The sequence below is a fragment of the Rhineura floridana genome, chromosome 4 (assembly GCF_030035675.1).
Source record: "Rhineura floridana isolate rRhiFlo1 chromosome 4, rRhiFlo1.hap2, whole genome shotgun sequence".
Lineage (NCBI taxonomy): Eukaryota > Metazoa > Chordata > Lepidosauria > Squamata > Rhineuridae > Rhineura > Rhineura floridana.
In genome coordinates this window covers 184,965,836-184,980,737 of record NC_084483.1, presented here as the reverse complement: position 1 = coordinate 184,980,737, position 14,902 = coordinate 184,965,836, and the positions used below count along the sequence as shown (strand labels likewise).

At 43.2% G+C, this 14,902-nt stretch overlaps 1 protein-coding gene across 3 annotated transcripts in view; it reads right to left on the bottom strand.

Annotated features, from left to right (window-relative positions):
• The window catches only part of TTC7A (tetratricopeptide repeat domain 7A), a 316,394-nt gene that overhangs the window by 75,815 nt on the left and 225,677 nt on the right, over positions 1-14,902 (bottom strand). For all 3 annotated transcript variants that reach the window (XM_061625444.1, XM_061625445.1, XM_061625446.1), the window contains one exon: positions 9,106-9,308. In XM_061625444.1, the coding sequence (XP_061481428.1) occupies positions 9,106-9,308 (203 nt within the window). The remainder of the gene's footprint in view (positions 1-9,105; positions 9,309-14,902) is intronic.

The following is a 14,902-nucleotide window of genomic DNA, read 5'->3' as shown; positions in this document are numbered from 1 at the left end:
CCGTGATACCTGCCTATACTCTTCCTTTGTGGTCTGGCCTTCTTTCCATTTCCTGTATGTGTCCTTTTTTTGTTTTTAGGTCAGCTCTCTGTGAAGTCTTCTGCTGTTTCTCCCATTTTTCCTTGTTGGAATTGCTTGCCATTGCACTTTTAGAATTTCCTTTTTTAGAAACTCCCACCCATCTTGGACTCCTTTTCTCATTAGTGTGGCTTGCCATAGAACCGTACTTACAATTGTTCTGAGTTTATTAAAAACAGCTTTCCTGAAGTCCAGGGTGCACGTATGGCTACTCTCAGCTTTTGCTTCTGTTAAAAGCAAGAATTCAAGTATGGTGTGGTCACTTTCCCCCAGAGTTCCCGTAACTGCCACTTCATCCACCAAAACATCTCTATTGGTTAGAATCAAGTCCAGGATAGCTGATCCTCTGGTTGCTTCCTTCACTTTCTGTAGGAGAAAGTTATCTCCAACACAAGTGAGAAATTTATTGGAGGGGCTGTGTTTTGCAGAGTTTGTCTCCTAACAGATATCGGAATAATTGAAGCCCCCCATTACTACTACATCATGCCTCCTTGAACACTGGCAATTTCCTTTTCCAAAGTTATCTTCTCGTCTTCTCCTCGATTGGGTGGTAGGTAGTAGACTCCAAGCACCACATTCCTTTTATTACTTGCCCTATTAATTTTAATCCAGATACTCTCAGTGGAGCTACCAAGCTCATCTTCCTGTATTTCTGTGCAGGGATATATATTTTTAACATATAGCACAACTCCACCTCCCTTTTTATTCCTTCTGTTCTTTTTGAACAAGTTGTATCCTTCAATTGCTGTATTCCAGTCATGGGAATCATCCCACCAAGTTTCAGTTATACCTATCACGTTGTAATTACCCCCCTATATTAAGAGTTCAAGTTTGTCCTGCTCGTTTCCTATGCTCTGTGCATTAGTATACAGACATCGAAGACCATGTGATTTGTGGCTTGGCTTCCTTACTACATTCTTCTGAGGACTGTTGTGGATGCTCATGTGCAGCCTTCCCCAACCTGATGCCCTCCAGCTGTTTTGTACTATCAAGTTTAGGGAAGCCGCTCAAGTGATTTCCGCTTCCACTTTTTGCTTGCTGTTGTGTCATTAAAGCAGAACTGGAACACATGGAACCCTAGCTGGGGAATGTGCCGCCACAGGGAAGACATTTAAGAAGGGCAGTTTCAAGTTACCCTTGTTCTGGGCACTTCCAAACACATGGAATTATTCCTCAAGAGCACCTATAATTCTGAGAATTACAAGGTATAAAATAATGGTAACAAATCTCATCATCATACACTTATTCCTTTCGCAAATTAATCCTCAATATAACTCACACACAAGCCTTTGAACCTGGCTGCAAAACTTGCCCTCTTTGATGAAATATCTTGTCTCCCACCTGCAGTAGTGTAGTGGCAAATTCAGAAGTGCAGCGTCCCTTCATAATAGTCACAGCCATGCCCTCTCACAGCCACACCCCTTCTAAGGTTATACAATCTTCTAAGAGTATAGAATACTCTGCCCAGGTCTGAATATTGCTTTGTTTCTCTATCACTATCACCATTTGACTGTCCTTTGTCACTGTCAGAGGTATCACTTATATTACTGAAATTAAGTGTCTACGTGTTTATCTCCTACTACTACCAAACTACTTGATTCTGTAGATTATTGTTATTAAATGTATTATAAAATGTATATCCTGCCCTTCCTCCCAGTAGGAACCCAGGGTGGCAAACAAAAACACTAAAAAAAAAAACACTCAAATATCTTAAAGAACAGACTTTAAAATATATTAAAACAAAATATCTTTAAAAACATTAAAAAATCATTAAAAATATATGTAAAAAAAACTTTAAAAACATCTTAAAAAGCAATTCCAACACAGATGCAGACTGGGATTAGGTCTCTACTTAAAAGGCTTATTGAAAGGGGAAGGTCTTCAGTAGGTGCCAAAAAGATAACAGAGATGGTGCCTGTCTAATATTTAAGGGAAGGGAATTCCAAAAGGTAGGTGCCACAACACTAAAGGTCTGCTTCTCATGTTATGCAGAATGGACCTCCTGATAAGAGAGTATCTGTAAGAAGCCCTCACCTGCAGAGCACAGAGATCGACTGGGTATATAAGGGATAAGATGATATTTCAGATATCCTGGTCCCAAGCTGTAAAGGGCTTTGGATGCCAAAACCAGAACCTTGAGCTTGATAGGATGCTATCATCAGAATTCACTGTCTCTTCTTCTGCAGTTACAGAACTCTACTCTCCACAGCTTGGCTTTTTGAAGTAGGAACTAATAGGAACTTGTTTCACTCTCATTGGTTCCAATCAGCAGGAAATGACAAGGAAACAAGTTAGAAGACTCTTCTCAGTGGCTGACACACAGCCCTTTCATGCTGATTGGCTCACAGGATGATGGAGACATATGGACCCTGCTGAGACCTGGCTCCCAAAAAAGGAAGAGGTCTAAGACCCCCTGAGACCCTGAACAACTACACCCCTGCCCACATCATCATCATCAGGCTGCAATCATACAACTGGTCGAAGGTAAGGGGCCTTAGGGAGCAGTGTAAGTGCTGCTGCATCAGCTAAGAGGGAGGTCTGTGAGTAGGTTGACACCCATGCTGCTGCAGGACCATGGTACACCCCTGGCATAGATGAAGCTGAATGTGAGAAGTTTCAGGACACATGAAAGAAAGTACTTCTTCATACAGTGCATTCACTCTCACAAGATGTAGTGATGGTCATCAACTTGGATGGCTTTAAAAGGGGATTAGACAAATTCATGGAGGAGATTTAAGACTATGTTCTACCTCTACTGTCAGAGGCTGTATGCCCCTGAATATCAGTTGCTGGGAATTGCAGGTGGTGCAATTGAATTGGTGCTGTTGAATTCAGGTTCTGCTTTTCGGCTTCCCATAGGCATATAGCTGGACGTGGTGGAAACAGGATGCTGGACTAGATGGGCCATTGGCCTCCTCCAGTAGGCTATGTTCTTAAATGTCCTGCCAGCATAGATGGAGGGCAAAGCACTCTAACCACTACAGCACAGTGACTCTCAGGGCACTCCTGTGCATAGTTCACTGAATGGGTGACAGCATCTGCAAAAAGTCATTAGTGCATTTGCTTTCCTCCTGGCTGTTGTAACATGCAAAGAGTACACAGTGTTTGAGCAAAACCTATCATTTTAAAGCAACAAAAAGAAACTTGCCATGAAGTGATTACCCAAAGTGCTGGAAAAGAATGCAACTCTCAGTGGATACTAGCTCCCACTGGAGCAAGGGTTGATCCTATGACCTTTTGTTTTAGTGGTGCATGAAAAGAGTATGCCTTGCACTCTTCTATTTCAAGGTAAACAGGCATTTGATTAGTGTCGGCATAATATTCTGTGACATGCTTTTCTGTGTTGTTCTCCAAGCCAGCCTGAAGCAAGCCTTCAAGGAAACAGATGTTGGGAGGTGTTCATAAAATTAATAAAAATTATATATACAAAAGGGGAAAAATTAAGTAATCCCTACTTTTATTCTCAGAAGGGATGTCTTTGAAAGGAAAAATGCATGCATGGGGATATGGGATAAAGCCAGTAAGTAAATTAGAGTACTGGTACCTGGCTCCACACTAGTGCAGCTCCCTCCTGCCTTGGGAGAATTTTCAAAGCGATTGTCTGCATCCTTAGCTATTCATTATTAACTTTCCACACGCAGGTAGAGTTTGGCATGCAGATGTTTCTGAACAATCCATTTTCCTGATGAGAAAGCACAGTTGCATGGAAGACTGTACAGTGGAACTATTCCACTGTACAGTTCCACTGATGGTGGAACTATTCACTGGGCTTCACACAGGACTGTTGTCAAAAATTGCATCACCACATTGAATCTTTCCATATAAGGTATGGAAGCATGTGTAGTTTTAGGAGTAAAGGAAATACTAATGGAAAGGAATGAATCAAGCATGGAAGAACTTCAGGGAGACCCTTGGTTTCCATTACTACTGGGCATCTCCTCTTTAATAATTTAATAATTATTAATAGCATTTAATAATAGCAGCAAATTTTGCAGTCAAAGCACATCGCTCAGTAATCCTCACAACCCTCCTGTAAGGTAGGCTAGGGTGTAGATTTTTGGGAGGGTGGAGTCTAAGAGTCTTGCCAAGGGCTACATACTGAGATCTCACAGATGAAATCAGACCAGAAGTGAGGATTTCCCAGCCCACAGTTCACACTCTTAGCACCAACTCTAATTGGCTTGACTCCCCACTACCTTTGTTATAGTTACACCAAATCCTCCACTGATTGACTGTTCCGGCTGCCTCTAAGGACACCTGCACGCTTTCCTCCCTACTTCCTATCTGACCGGTCATTGGCAGCTCAGTTCATGACAGAAAGAGATTTTACAACGTCCACTTCATTTAAGGAGTTAGTAAGCAGCAGCTGAGGCAAATAGATAATGGTCACGTATGTGTGCATGGAGACAGTCATGGCCACTGTTTTGATTACAGTCAAGGCATCAGTTGTTTAATCACATTAATTATTCAATTAATTGTTTTATACCTATTGTTAAGCATTTGAACTACAGCTCATTTGGTCTTGCCTGACTGCATAGTTGTGTTGTTATAGCCACTTTCCTGGAAGATGGAAGACTTCTCCTAACCTTGAACATTGCACATTTGTAATTAGTGATGTTGCTAAAGTGAAGTTATTTGGTTTGAGATGAAAATCTCTCCACTTCATTCTTTAAACAATTAATCTTTTTATTTATTTTCAAGAAAACAAAGAACAAAACAAAGGACAGACTGTCAAACAACAAAACAGTCCAGAAGTCATAGCTAGACAAATGCATCAAGAACACACCATACTTGTAAGACAAGCTTACAGCTTGGGATTTAGTACAACAGACAACAACCTGGGCTTTGTTAAAAAGCAGACCTTCAAAATTTCACTTGTGCAGTAGGCAGGTATGCCTGGATTGATGGGTTGTGTTGCATAGGCTATAAACACATTGTTTCTACAAATAAATTTTGTTTGACCAATCCCTTATGAAGCCTTATTTGACTTGTGAGTTTCTCAGCCAAGAGAACTCTTCAGGCCTAGTCAAACCACCCAGAGAGCATCATGCTTGTGCCCCGCTTCCAGTTGTCTTTCCAGTTTGTGTTCAGACATATTGGTGCTTAACATTAGAGCCCTATATGGATTGGTATGTGGGTATCTGAAAGAATGCTTGGTCCCACATCAACCTTAAGGACCGTCTGATTCCTTATGCTCCACCTCAGTTGCTGAGATCCCCCGATAGGGTACTTCTGGTGGTTCCCCACGCCCCTGAGGTTCAATAAACCTCCACTAGGGACCGAGCTGCCTTAAGTGCGACAGGCTCTGCCCTGTGGAACTGCCTACCAGGAGAGGTTCGGCAGGTGCCATCCTTCCCTTCTTTCAGACGTCTTTTGAAAACTATATTCTTTAAACAGGCCTTTGCAATATAAATGTTCTCTCTTTAACCAATCCATACTTATTTATGTTTTTAATGATGTTTTATGGGTGCTTACTGCTGATTTTATTTTTATATGTTGTATATCGCCTTGATATATTTTTATGAAAGTGCAGATTATAAATACATACATAAATAAATAAACTCACCTTCCTGCATGCAGAAGGCATTGGTAGAGGCTTTCTTCTGTGTGCCCCCACCATCTGTTTCATTTCCCCCTGTAACCCATCCCATATTGATCATGTAGTCCCCCTGACCTTCCAAAGAGGTTTTTTTGGCCGGTGCGTGTGTGAAAATGGTTGCAGGAGGGAGAAGGGGGAAATGTTCTTTTTGAGAACTTCCTTAAATTAGCATGTAATGATCCAAGCTGTAGTAGGCTGAAGCAAGAAAACTAGCCCTTTTGGAACACAGTGTGGTTTCCAGCAGTCACTGGAAACCAGACAAGCTGGAGGTGCAATCCTCCGCCAGCCAGGCAGGGCAGGTTCAAAAACAGATCCGGAGGGCTAAAGGCCTTCCACACTTGTTCTGTGTGGCCTGTCCTTGTTCTGTCATCCTCCTCACTATGTCTGAGCAAAACACCCCTCCCCAAAAGCAGGTTTATAGTTTAAAAAAGAATCTTATTTGGAAGAGATATTTTGCCCAGACACCTTGTACACTTTGATCATACCCACACTGACATGTGTTCCCCCCCATCATTGGCCATGGGTCAATGTGATCCTTGGTCCAAAAAAAAGTTTAGGTGCTTCTGCTTTTAAGTGTGGGGTTACTGTCCCTTTTTGGTTTAAAGAATCCCAAGTGATGATGGTGGCAATTGTCCTACACGGGGACAGAGTTGCATACCAGTTATTGCTAGGGGTGAATCAAATCCTGATCCTGAATGAAGGCAACACTGTGAATTGTTTTCATGTGGCCTCACTTGCTCATTAAATACAACTAGACAGAGTTCAAAGTGTGCTTATGAACTTTGTTTTTGCCCAAAGGAATCATTAAGTAGATGCGGTTCATTTGCTGCTAGATTTGTGCCCTCTGCTTAAAATCAGCCACACTGTTTCCAAGCTGGATTTTTTTTTCCTGACTAAAGGTCTGACAGCCTAAGGGGAGACAGACGAGTTGTGCACTAATTAGCGCTGATACACTAGAGACAAAGAACCCTGCTCACATGGGGAGTTTGCTTTGGAAGCAGATTGGATCAGTCAGGTGGCACCTAACATTCCAAATCTGGCAAACACGAGATGCAGTGCCCATTCAAAGATCATTATTTCTGACTCTCTTCAAAAAGGGCAGGGGGGACAACTTGTTTAGCAAGGAGAAAAAACTCAGTAGAAACAATATAAAACAATAAAATTACACAATGAAGTGGAAAAGTGGGAAACAGAGGGTTCTATCAGCTAATGATGGAATTGAAGGTCACCCAAGGAAACTAATCTGCAGTACATTTAGAACAAACAAATGTAAGCTCTTCTCCACACAAGACAAAATTAATATATGGAATTTGCAACCACAGGTTGTGGTGGCCAAGTAGTTTAGGTTAGGTTTTATTAGGCAATCAGGCAAATTCATGGTGGCCAAGTCTGTCAGCAGCTGTTAGCCATGATAATGAAACCTCCATGTTCAGAGGCAGTATATCCTTTAATACCAGTCACTTGGAAACAAATGGGGTGTTTGCCTTTGTGCCCTGTTTTTAGGTTTCTGGCTGCATTTAGCTAGTTATAGTTGGATAGAGGACCCTAGACTATCAGATGGACCTGGGGTCTACTCCAGCAGGGCTCTCTTTTTATGTTTTTAATGTAATAATTATAGTTATATTATATAGTTGGATAATCATTTTTGTAAGGTGTCACACTGTAGTCATAGACAGCCTTCTTTAAAAGATTTTTTAAGTATGTTTTTTAACAAGTTTTGCTTTTAAGATGTTTTATACCCTTTTTAGTGCTTTACTGCCTGTTTGCTGCCCTGAGCTCTTTTTGGGAGGAAGGGCGGGGCATACATTTAACAAATAAACGAATAAATAACTGCAGGGACATGGTGGGGATCAATCCAGCCCCTTAATTCTGCTTCATAAATATCTGAGCTATTGCCTTGCTTTAAAGGCAGTGTTAATTAGAAAGCCATATTTTGTACATTCTAGTTCTAATACAGCTCTCTCAAGGTTCTAGACACTGACAGCTTTATTATCTCTATGTCAATCTTCTAAGGAAGCGTGTATTTAAAATGAATTCCCAGATATTTAAACTCATGGCATTGATAAATTGGTTGCTTGTCTATTGAGAATCAGAGTTTCTGATGTTTCTTTCCAAAGACCATAACCTTGTTTTTTGAGTAATTCATCTTTAGATTTTCCTCCTTGCAATATTCACCAAGCCTAGAAAATTGTCGTTTTAGCCCAAACTAGTAAGAAATAGGAGAACCATATCATCTAGATATGAAAGAAGAGAAGTAGTAAAAAAAATTATGGGGATCAATTGAAGGGGAAAGAATTCTGGACTAGACAGCCTTGACATGATATCATCAAGAAAAATATTGAAGAGCCGAGTATGTACCATTTTATGTACATTGGCCTGGTTCACACATAACATTAAAGTAGTAATGTCAGCCATAGTAAATAAACCATAGTTAAAGCTGAGATGTCTGGCAGATGATCACTTAAACCTTGTTCATTACATCCCAGAACAGCACCAGTGATAGCAGTCAAGCCCTGAGAGTGGTCTGATGTTTTTTGCAGCTCTTCACTCACAGCTCTGTTGTTTTTAGACAGTGATGGCTCCTTAACTATAGTTAAGGAGGAAGTATGGGTTCATACACAACACTAAGCTATGGTTAATATTAACTAAGGTTTACAAAACAACTACAAACCTTGGTTAAAGAGAAGCCCTTAATCATAGTTACTAAACCATAGTTAAGCTACTGGGCTGGTTTCACACATAACGCTAAGCCATGGTTTAATAAACCATAGCTTGATAAACCAAGCTTTAGAGTTACATGCAAACCAGGCCAGAATCTTGATACTCCTTAAAAAGGCTCTGTAGGGTAAATCATTATCATTATATACCATACATATGGCTGACAGAATATTAGGTTGCCTCAGACCACCAAGTGAATCCATAGCAAATGTTAGCGCTGAATCTATGACTTTCTAACTCAAGTGATGACATCACATCTGTTCTTCAAATGAGCTTGAGTTTTGTGGCTACCTTCCCAGCTACACAAAGTCTACTTCTTCCAAAGTCCTAGTGCGGACTTGAAAAAGTTGAAGCCACAGCCCTTGTAAAGTTCCCAGCATCAAATATTTAGGGCCGATTTGGGCCAGGAGGAGCACTCTGTAGCACTCTTACACAGCAAAACTGTTTGCTATTGATAAGCTCACCTGGATCACAATGTTCACAAAAGCATTATTTTCCAAGGGAGGATCTATTCCAGCACTGATAACAATGCTGAGATTCCCCCCCCCCAAAAAAAATGAGTATCAAATCACAGTTCAAGAACCATACATTCCAGAATATAACTCTTAGGAATACGTCTGCCAGACCCCACCCCTCACCCATTCCCACAGAACGCCCCTGCTATCTGACAGGGACACAAATCTGGATCAGAGCCCCTGGTATGTACTCACCAAGCAATTCATGATTTCCACTCCGTTTGGATTCACGGTTAATGCTTCATCATACAATTGCTTAGCCTCCTCCAAGCTGCTGTTCATCTCTGCAAGCCTCCCCCGCATGTACAGCACACTGTGAGACGTGGGAAAGAGACTGGCTGCCTCCTGGATACAGAAGCCCGCTTCTTTGAGATGCTGTTGTTCCATGAAGAGTTCAGCTACATAACAAAACAAAAAGGAAAGCAATATATTTAAATGTGTGCACATAAGCATGATTCTGGACAGCATTACTCTGAAATGTTGACAAGATGTCACATCGCATAAAGAAATAAGCCTGCTGATATGTAGATTTGGAAATGTGCCTTCTGGCATTTGTGTATTTTTGGACTCCTAAACAATGGCTTGCTTACAGGACACACAATCAATCCCCTTGTTTGGGTCGTGTAAAATAAAATGGGGGGGGGGCTGGATTATTTAAGAAATGTGAAATATGGGTTTGTTACTGCTGTTTTTTGCAATCTTGTTTTTTTTTTTTCCTCTCCCTCTCTAAAATTAGCTGTCCCCCATAAGTATTCAAGAACATCTGTTTTTGGCACTCAAGCAAGGGGTCTTGCCAAACAAGGGACGGATTGATTCCATAAAGGAAGCCACAGACCTGAACTTACAAGATCTGAACAGGGTGGTACATGACAGATGCTACTGGAGATCGCCGATTCGTAGGGTTGCCATAAGTCGTAATCGACTTGAAGGCACACATAACAAAAATGCCTAAAAGAAAAAGTACAGCTAAAACATAGAATTGACACTGAAAACACCCTGCCTATAGGCTTACAATTTAAATAAACAGATAAGCGAGGAAAAGGAAAAAGTGGGCAACAGAAGACAGTGGAGAGAGACAATACAAAAGAACATAAGAAAAGCTCAGCTGGATCACGCCAAAGGCCTATCTCATCCAGCATCCTGTTCCCACATCACAGTGGCCAACCAGATGCCTATGGGAAGCCCATAAGCAGGACAGTGTGCAACAGTCCTATCCCCCCTTTTGATTCCCAACAACTGGCATCTAGAGGCATACTGCCTCCAACAGTGGGGGTAGAATACAGCCACCATGTAAAATGCAGCAAATTAGAAGGAGGTATGTGTACTATATTGGCCCTCCAGCCTTGCCATACCAGGAACTGCTGAGTCAGCCCCAGGCTGTGGTAGTTTTAGTTCCAGGACTACCTCACAAGCAGCACCATGCTATGGGCCTTGTTCCCTGTATATGATTAGCTATACAGTAGGGCCCCGCTTTAGTAAAGTTCTTCTTGTTTAGATCATCTGTGTGGCTTCTTCCTTCATGATACTTTTCACTGGCCACAAGGATGGGATCTACTGAGGCACACAGAGTGTTTTCTTCATGCATTAGGCTGAAAGGGAGAGCACATTTCTCCTTAGACTGGATTAGGACATCAGTTTGGGCCTTGTGAAAACGACTGCAAAGCACTCCAGGTCAGTGTGTATCTTGTGCAATATGGCCACCCGAGGGCATCTTGAAGAATTTAATACTGCATGTCCCAGCAAGTGGGAAAGTTATGCAGCCAGGCTGGAGTTTTACTTGGCAGCAAATGGCATTACAGAGTCAGAGAGGAAGCATACTGCGTTACTCAGTGTCTGTGGGGCAGACACTTTGGACTTAGCCCAGGCCCTCCTAGCACCAGCAAAACTTGCTAATACATCTTATGAGGATATCCTGAATGCTTTACAAGGACATTTCTCTCCAAAACTGTCTGAAATAGCACAACGTAATTCTTTCTACAAACGAAATCAGGGCCCAAGGGAGAGTGTGTCACTGTGTGTTGCTGAACTTAGACGCATGGCAAAACACTGCAATTTCCCAATCCTTGAGGAGATGCTGCGTGATCGCCTGGTCTATGGGTTGCATGATGAGGGCCTGCAAAGGCGATTGTTTGCAAAAGGACAGCTCTCGTTCAAGACTGCATTAGAGGAAGCTCTGGCTACCGAAGCAGCAGCAGCAAGCACCCGAGAAGTGCACTTCGCAAGAAACTCAACCTGTTCAGAAACCCAGCTGGCTAAAGATTCAAATCAACAACTTCTAGAGATCCACAGGCTGCAGTGCAATTGCTCATCAACCAGAGTTGGTGCTCCAGGACCTCCAAGATCCAGACAAGTTTCTCCAGTGAAATGTAAGAGCTGTGGCAGATCCTATGAACAGCATGCCTGCCATTTCAGAGGTGCACAGTGTCAGTATTGTCAAAAAGTTGGGCACATTGAGCGAGTATGCGAAGCCAAAGCAGAAGCAGCCGCCCCCAGAACTGTGGTGGAGGGGAAAACACCATCAAGGACACAAAGCAATACCACACACACTGTACAGAAGTTTTCCACATATAACAACGCAGAGGAGGTGATTAACCACATCAAGCCAGGGTTGCGGCACTCCACCAGTGTGAGGAAGGTGAAGGTGACAGTCACCATCCAGGGCACTCCATACACCATGGAAGTTGATTCATGCTCAGGTTATGCTATCATCTCATTGGAAACCTACCAGCAAATATTTCCTTGTGGGGGTCCACAAATTGTCCCTTTCCACTCCAAGCTTACTGATTATCAAGAAAATCAGGTTCCAGTAAGAGGCGCCTGTGAAGTTGAAGTGCATTACCAAACTTTCCATGGAACATTACAGTTACTGGTTGCTCAAGGGCATCGCACCGGTCTCCTTGGCTTAGACAGGTTTGAGCCATTGGGCATTGCTCTCATGGAGGTCCACCAGATTGGTGAATCATTATGGGATAGCATCGTAAATGATTTCAAAACTGTTTTTGATAAAGGTCTTGGGAAATATAAGGGGCCTCCTATTTAGTTGTTTTTGGATCCTACCGTGGCCCCCATCCGTATGAAACCCCATCGTGTTCCGTTCACACTGCAAGCAAAGACTGATGCTGAACTTGATCGCCTCATAGAGCAAGGCATCTTGGAGCCAGTGACACACCCTACATGGTGTTTGCGTGGCCCCTGGAATCTTTCAGAGCTTAATGGAGGACATTCTCAAAGGAGTACCAGATACCATACCGGATTTTGATGATGTCTTGGTTGCCAGCAACTCCATTGCTGAACTTTCCTCACAGGTGCAGGATGTATTGCACCATTTTGCTGGTCTCCAGGTCAAGCATGAGAAATGTGTATTTGGTGTTTCCCAAATTGAATTCCTTGGCTATAGTATTGATGCCGCTGGCATTTGGCCTTCCCCAGAAAAATGTAAAGCAATTCATGAAACTCCAGTGCCCCGTAATAAACAGGAACTCCAAGCCTTCTTGGGACTCTTGAATTTCTATCATGCCTTCTTGAAACATAAGGCTACAGTGGCAGAACCACTGCATCACCTTCTTGACAAGCATGCTGCATGGCAGTGGACAGCCCAGCATGATAAGGCTTTCCATGATGTAAAACACCTGTTATTGTTTGACAGTGTCTTGGTGCACTATGATGAACGGAAGCCCTTGATTCTCATGTGTGATGCATCTCCATATGGTCTTGGAGCTGTCATGAGCCACCAACTTGAGGATTCTCGCGAGGTTTCTACTGCTTTCTACTCCAGAACAATGTCTTCAACAGAACGGAATTATGCCCAAATTGATAAGGAGGCCCTGGCTATTGTGGCTAGCGTAAAAAAATCCCATGACTATGTCTATGGTCAACCATTCACTATTGCTACTGACCACAAGCCATTATTGGGATTGTTTGCCCCTAACCAGCAGACATCTCAAGTATTATCTCCACGCATGTTGTGGTGGGCGATTTTCCTGAACGCATACGATTACACATTGCAACATCGGCCTGGCAGGAGCATTGCCCATGCTGATGCTTTGAGCCACCTCCATCTCCCTTCTGCTGGGGTTGATGAAACCCCTCTGCTGGATGTGCTGTTGGTTAGAGCAGAGCTTGGAAAAGTTACTTTTTTGAACTACAACTCCCATCAGCCCCAGCCAGCATGGCCACGGATTGGCCTGTTGGGAGCTGTAGTTCAAAAAAGTAACTTTTCCAAGCTCTGGGTTAGAGTCATTACCGGAACCACCCCTCCATGCTGGGAATATTGCCACTGCATCGTCCAAGGACCCAGTGTTTGCCCGTGTTCTCAGCTGGATGTGGAGGGTATGGCCATTAGGGAAGCTTGAGGAGAAATTCAGACCATTTGTATCCAAACAACATGAACTATCAGTGCACAAGGGATGCCTTCTGTGGGGAAATAGAGTTGTTATTCCTACTGTGTTGAGACATCGGGTGTTGGAGGCCCTAAATGTAGGACACCCTGGTATAGTGCAAATGAAGGCTCTGGGATGCAGCTATGTATGGTGGCCCAAGATGGACAGCAAGATTGAAGAATGCGTCAAAAGTTGTGAGAAGTGTCAGGTTTCAAGACCAGCTCCACACATGCCCCAGTGCACCCATGGGAATCAACAAAAACACCATGGTTACAGCTTCATATCGACTTTGCAGGCCCCTTCCAGGGACAAAATTTCTTGATTGTTGTTGATTCATACTCCAAATGGTTAGAAGTGGTTCCAGTATCATCAATGACATCTCATATTGTTATCAAGAACATACACAGGCTTTTCACAACACAAGGGTTGCCAAACACCATTGTCTCAGACAATGGGGCTCAGTTCACATCTGTGGAATTCCACACATTCCTGAATAATGGACTGATTCGGCATGTCACTTCAGCCCCTTTTCATCTGGCAACCAATGGCCAGGCCGAGAGAATGGTCAGGACAACAAAGGATGCATTGAAACGGATTGTAGAAGGTGACTGGGACCGTCCCCTTGCCAGTTTTCTCCTGACACAACACATCACACCTTGTGCCACAATGGGAAGGAGCCCAGCTGAGCTATTAATGAACAGATGACTAACGACTCTGCTTGATCGGTTGCATCCTGACTTGACTGAGGACCGACCAAGGGAGTCTGTTGCAGTTCAAGAACCTGCACAGGTGTTCACCCCAGGTGACCCAGTATATGTCAGGAACTACGGTGCTGGTGAAATATGGATTCCTGCCACTGTGACCCAGGCCACGGGCACATTGTCCTACAGGGCTCAAACACTGGACGGCCATGTGTTACATCAACATGTGGACCAGATGAGAGGGCAAAGCCCAGCTCCATCAGTTCTCTCTGAGGGTGCTGGAAATACTCAGGTAGAAAGAGAAAATGAGCCAGTGCCTGCTCCTGATGCAGGACAAGAGCAGTTGCGCCTGGACCCTGAAGTGGACCAGCATGAACCAGAGCCAAATGGGGAACTAGGGGGTGCACTATCAGCTTCAATGCAAAATTGTCATCAATCGACCCGCACCAGGGCTCGTCCCAAGTATCTTCAGGACTATGAGAGCTAGAGGGGAGGGGTGTAGTGTATTGGCCCTCCAAGCTAGCCATACCAGGAACTGCTGTGGTAGTTTTAGTTCCAGGCCTACCTTACAAGCAGCACCATGCTGTGGGCCTTGTTCCCTGTGTATGATTAGTTATAGTAAAGTTCTTGTTGTTTAGATCATCTGTGTGGCCTCTTCCTTCATGATACTTTTCAGTCCACCTCCTTTTTTGTTGTAGATTGCGAGAATTGAGCTTAGCAGCTCATGCATGAAAAGCAAACACGTTACCACTCAGCTATAGGTCTTACTCTTAATAGTTGGGTTGAAAAAGCTACAGAACGTACTTTGTGAGCAAGCTTTGCAAGTGCAGTCAAGATGAAAATACTACTCATGTAAAATGCTACAGAGCAGAAAAGTGCACAATGGGTTGTAATGAGCGTAGTGGTAAGCAG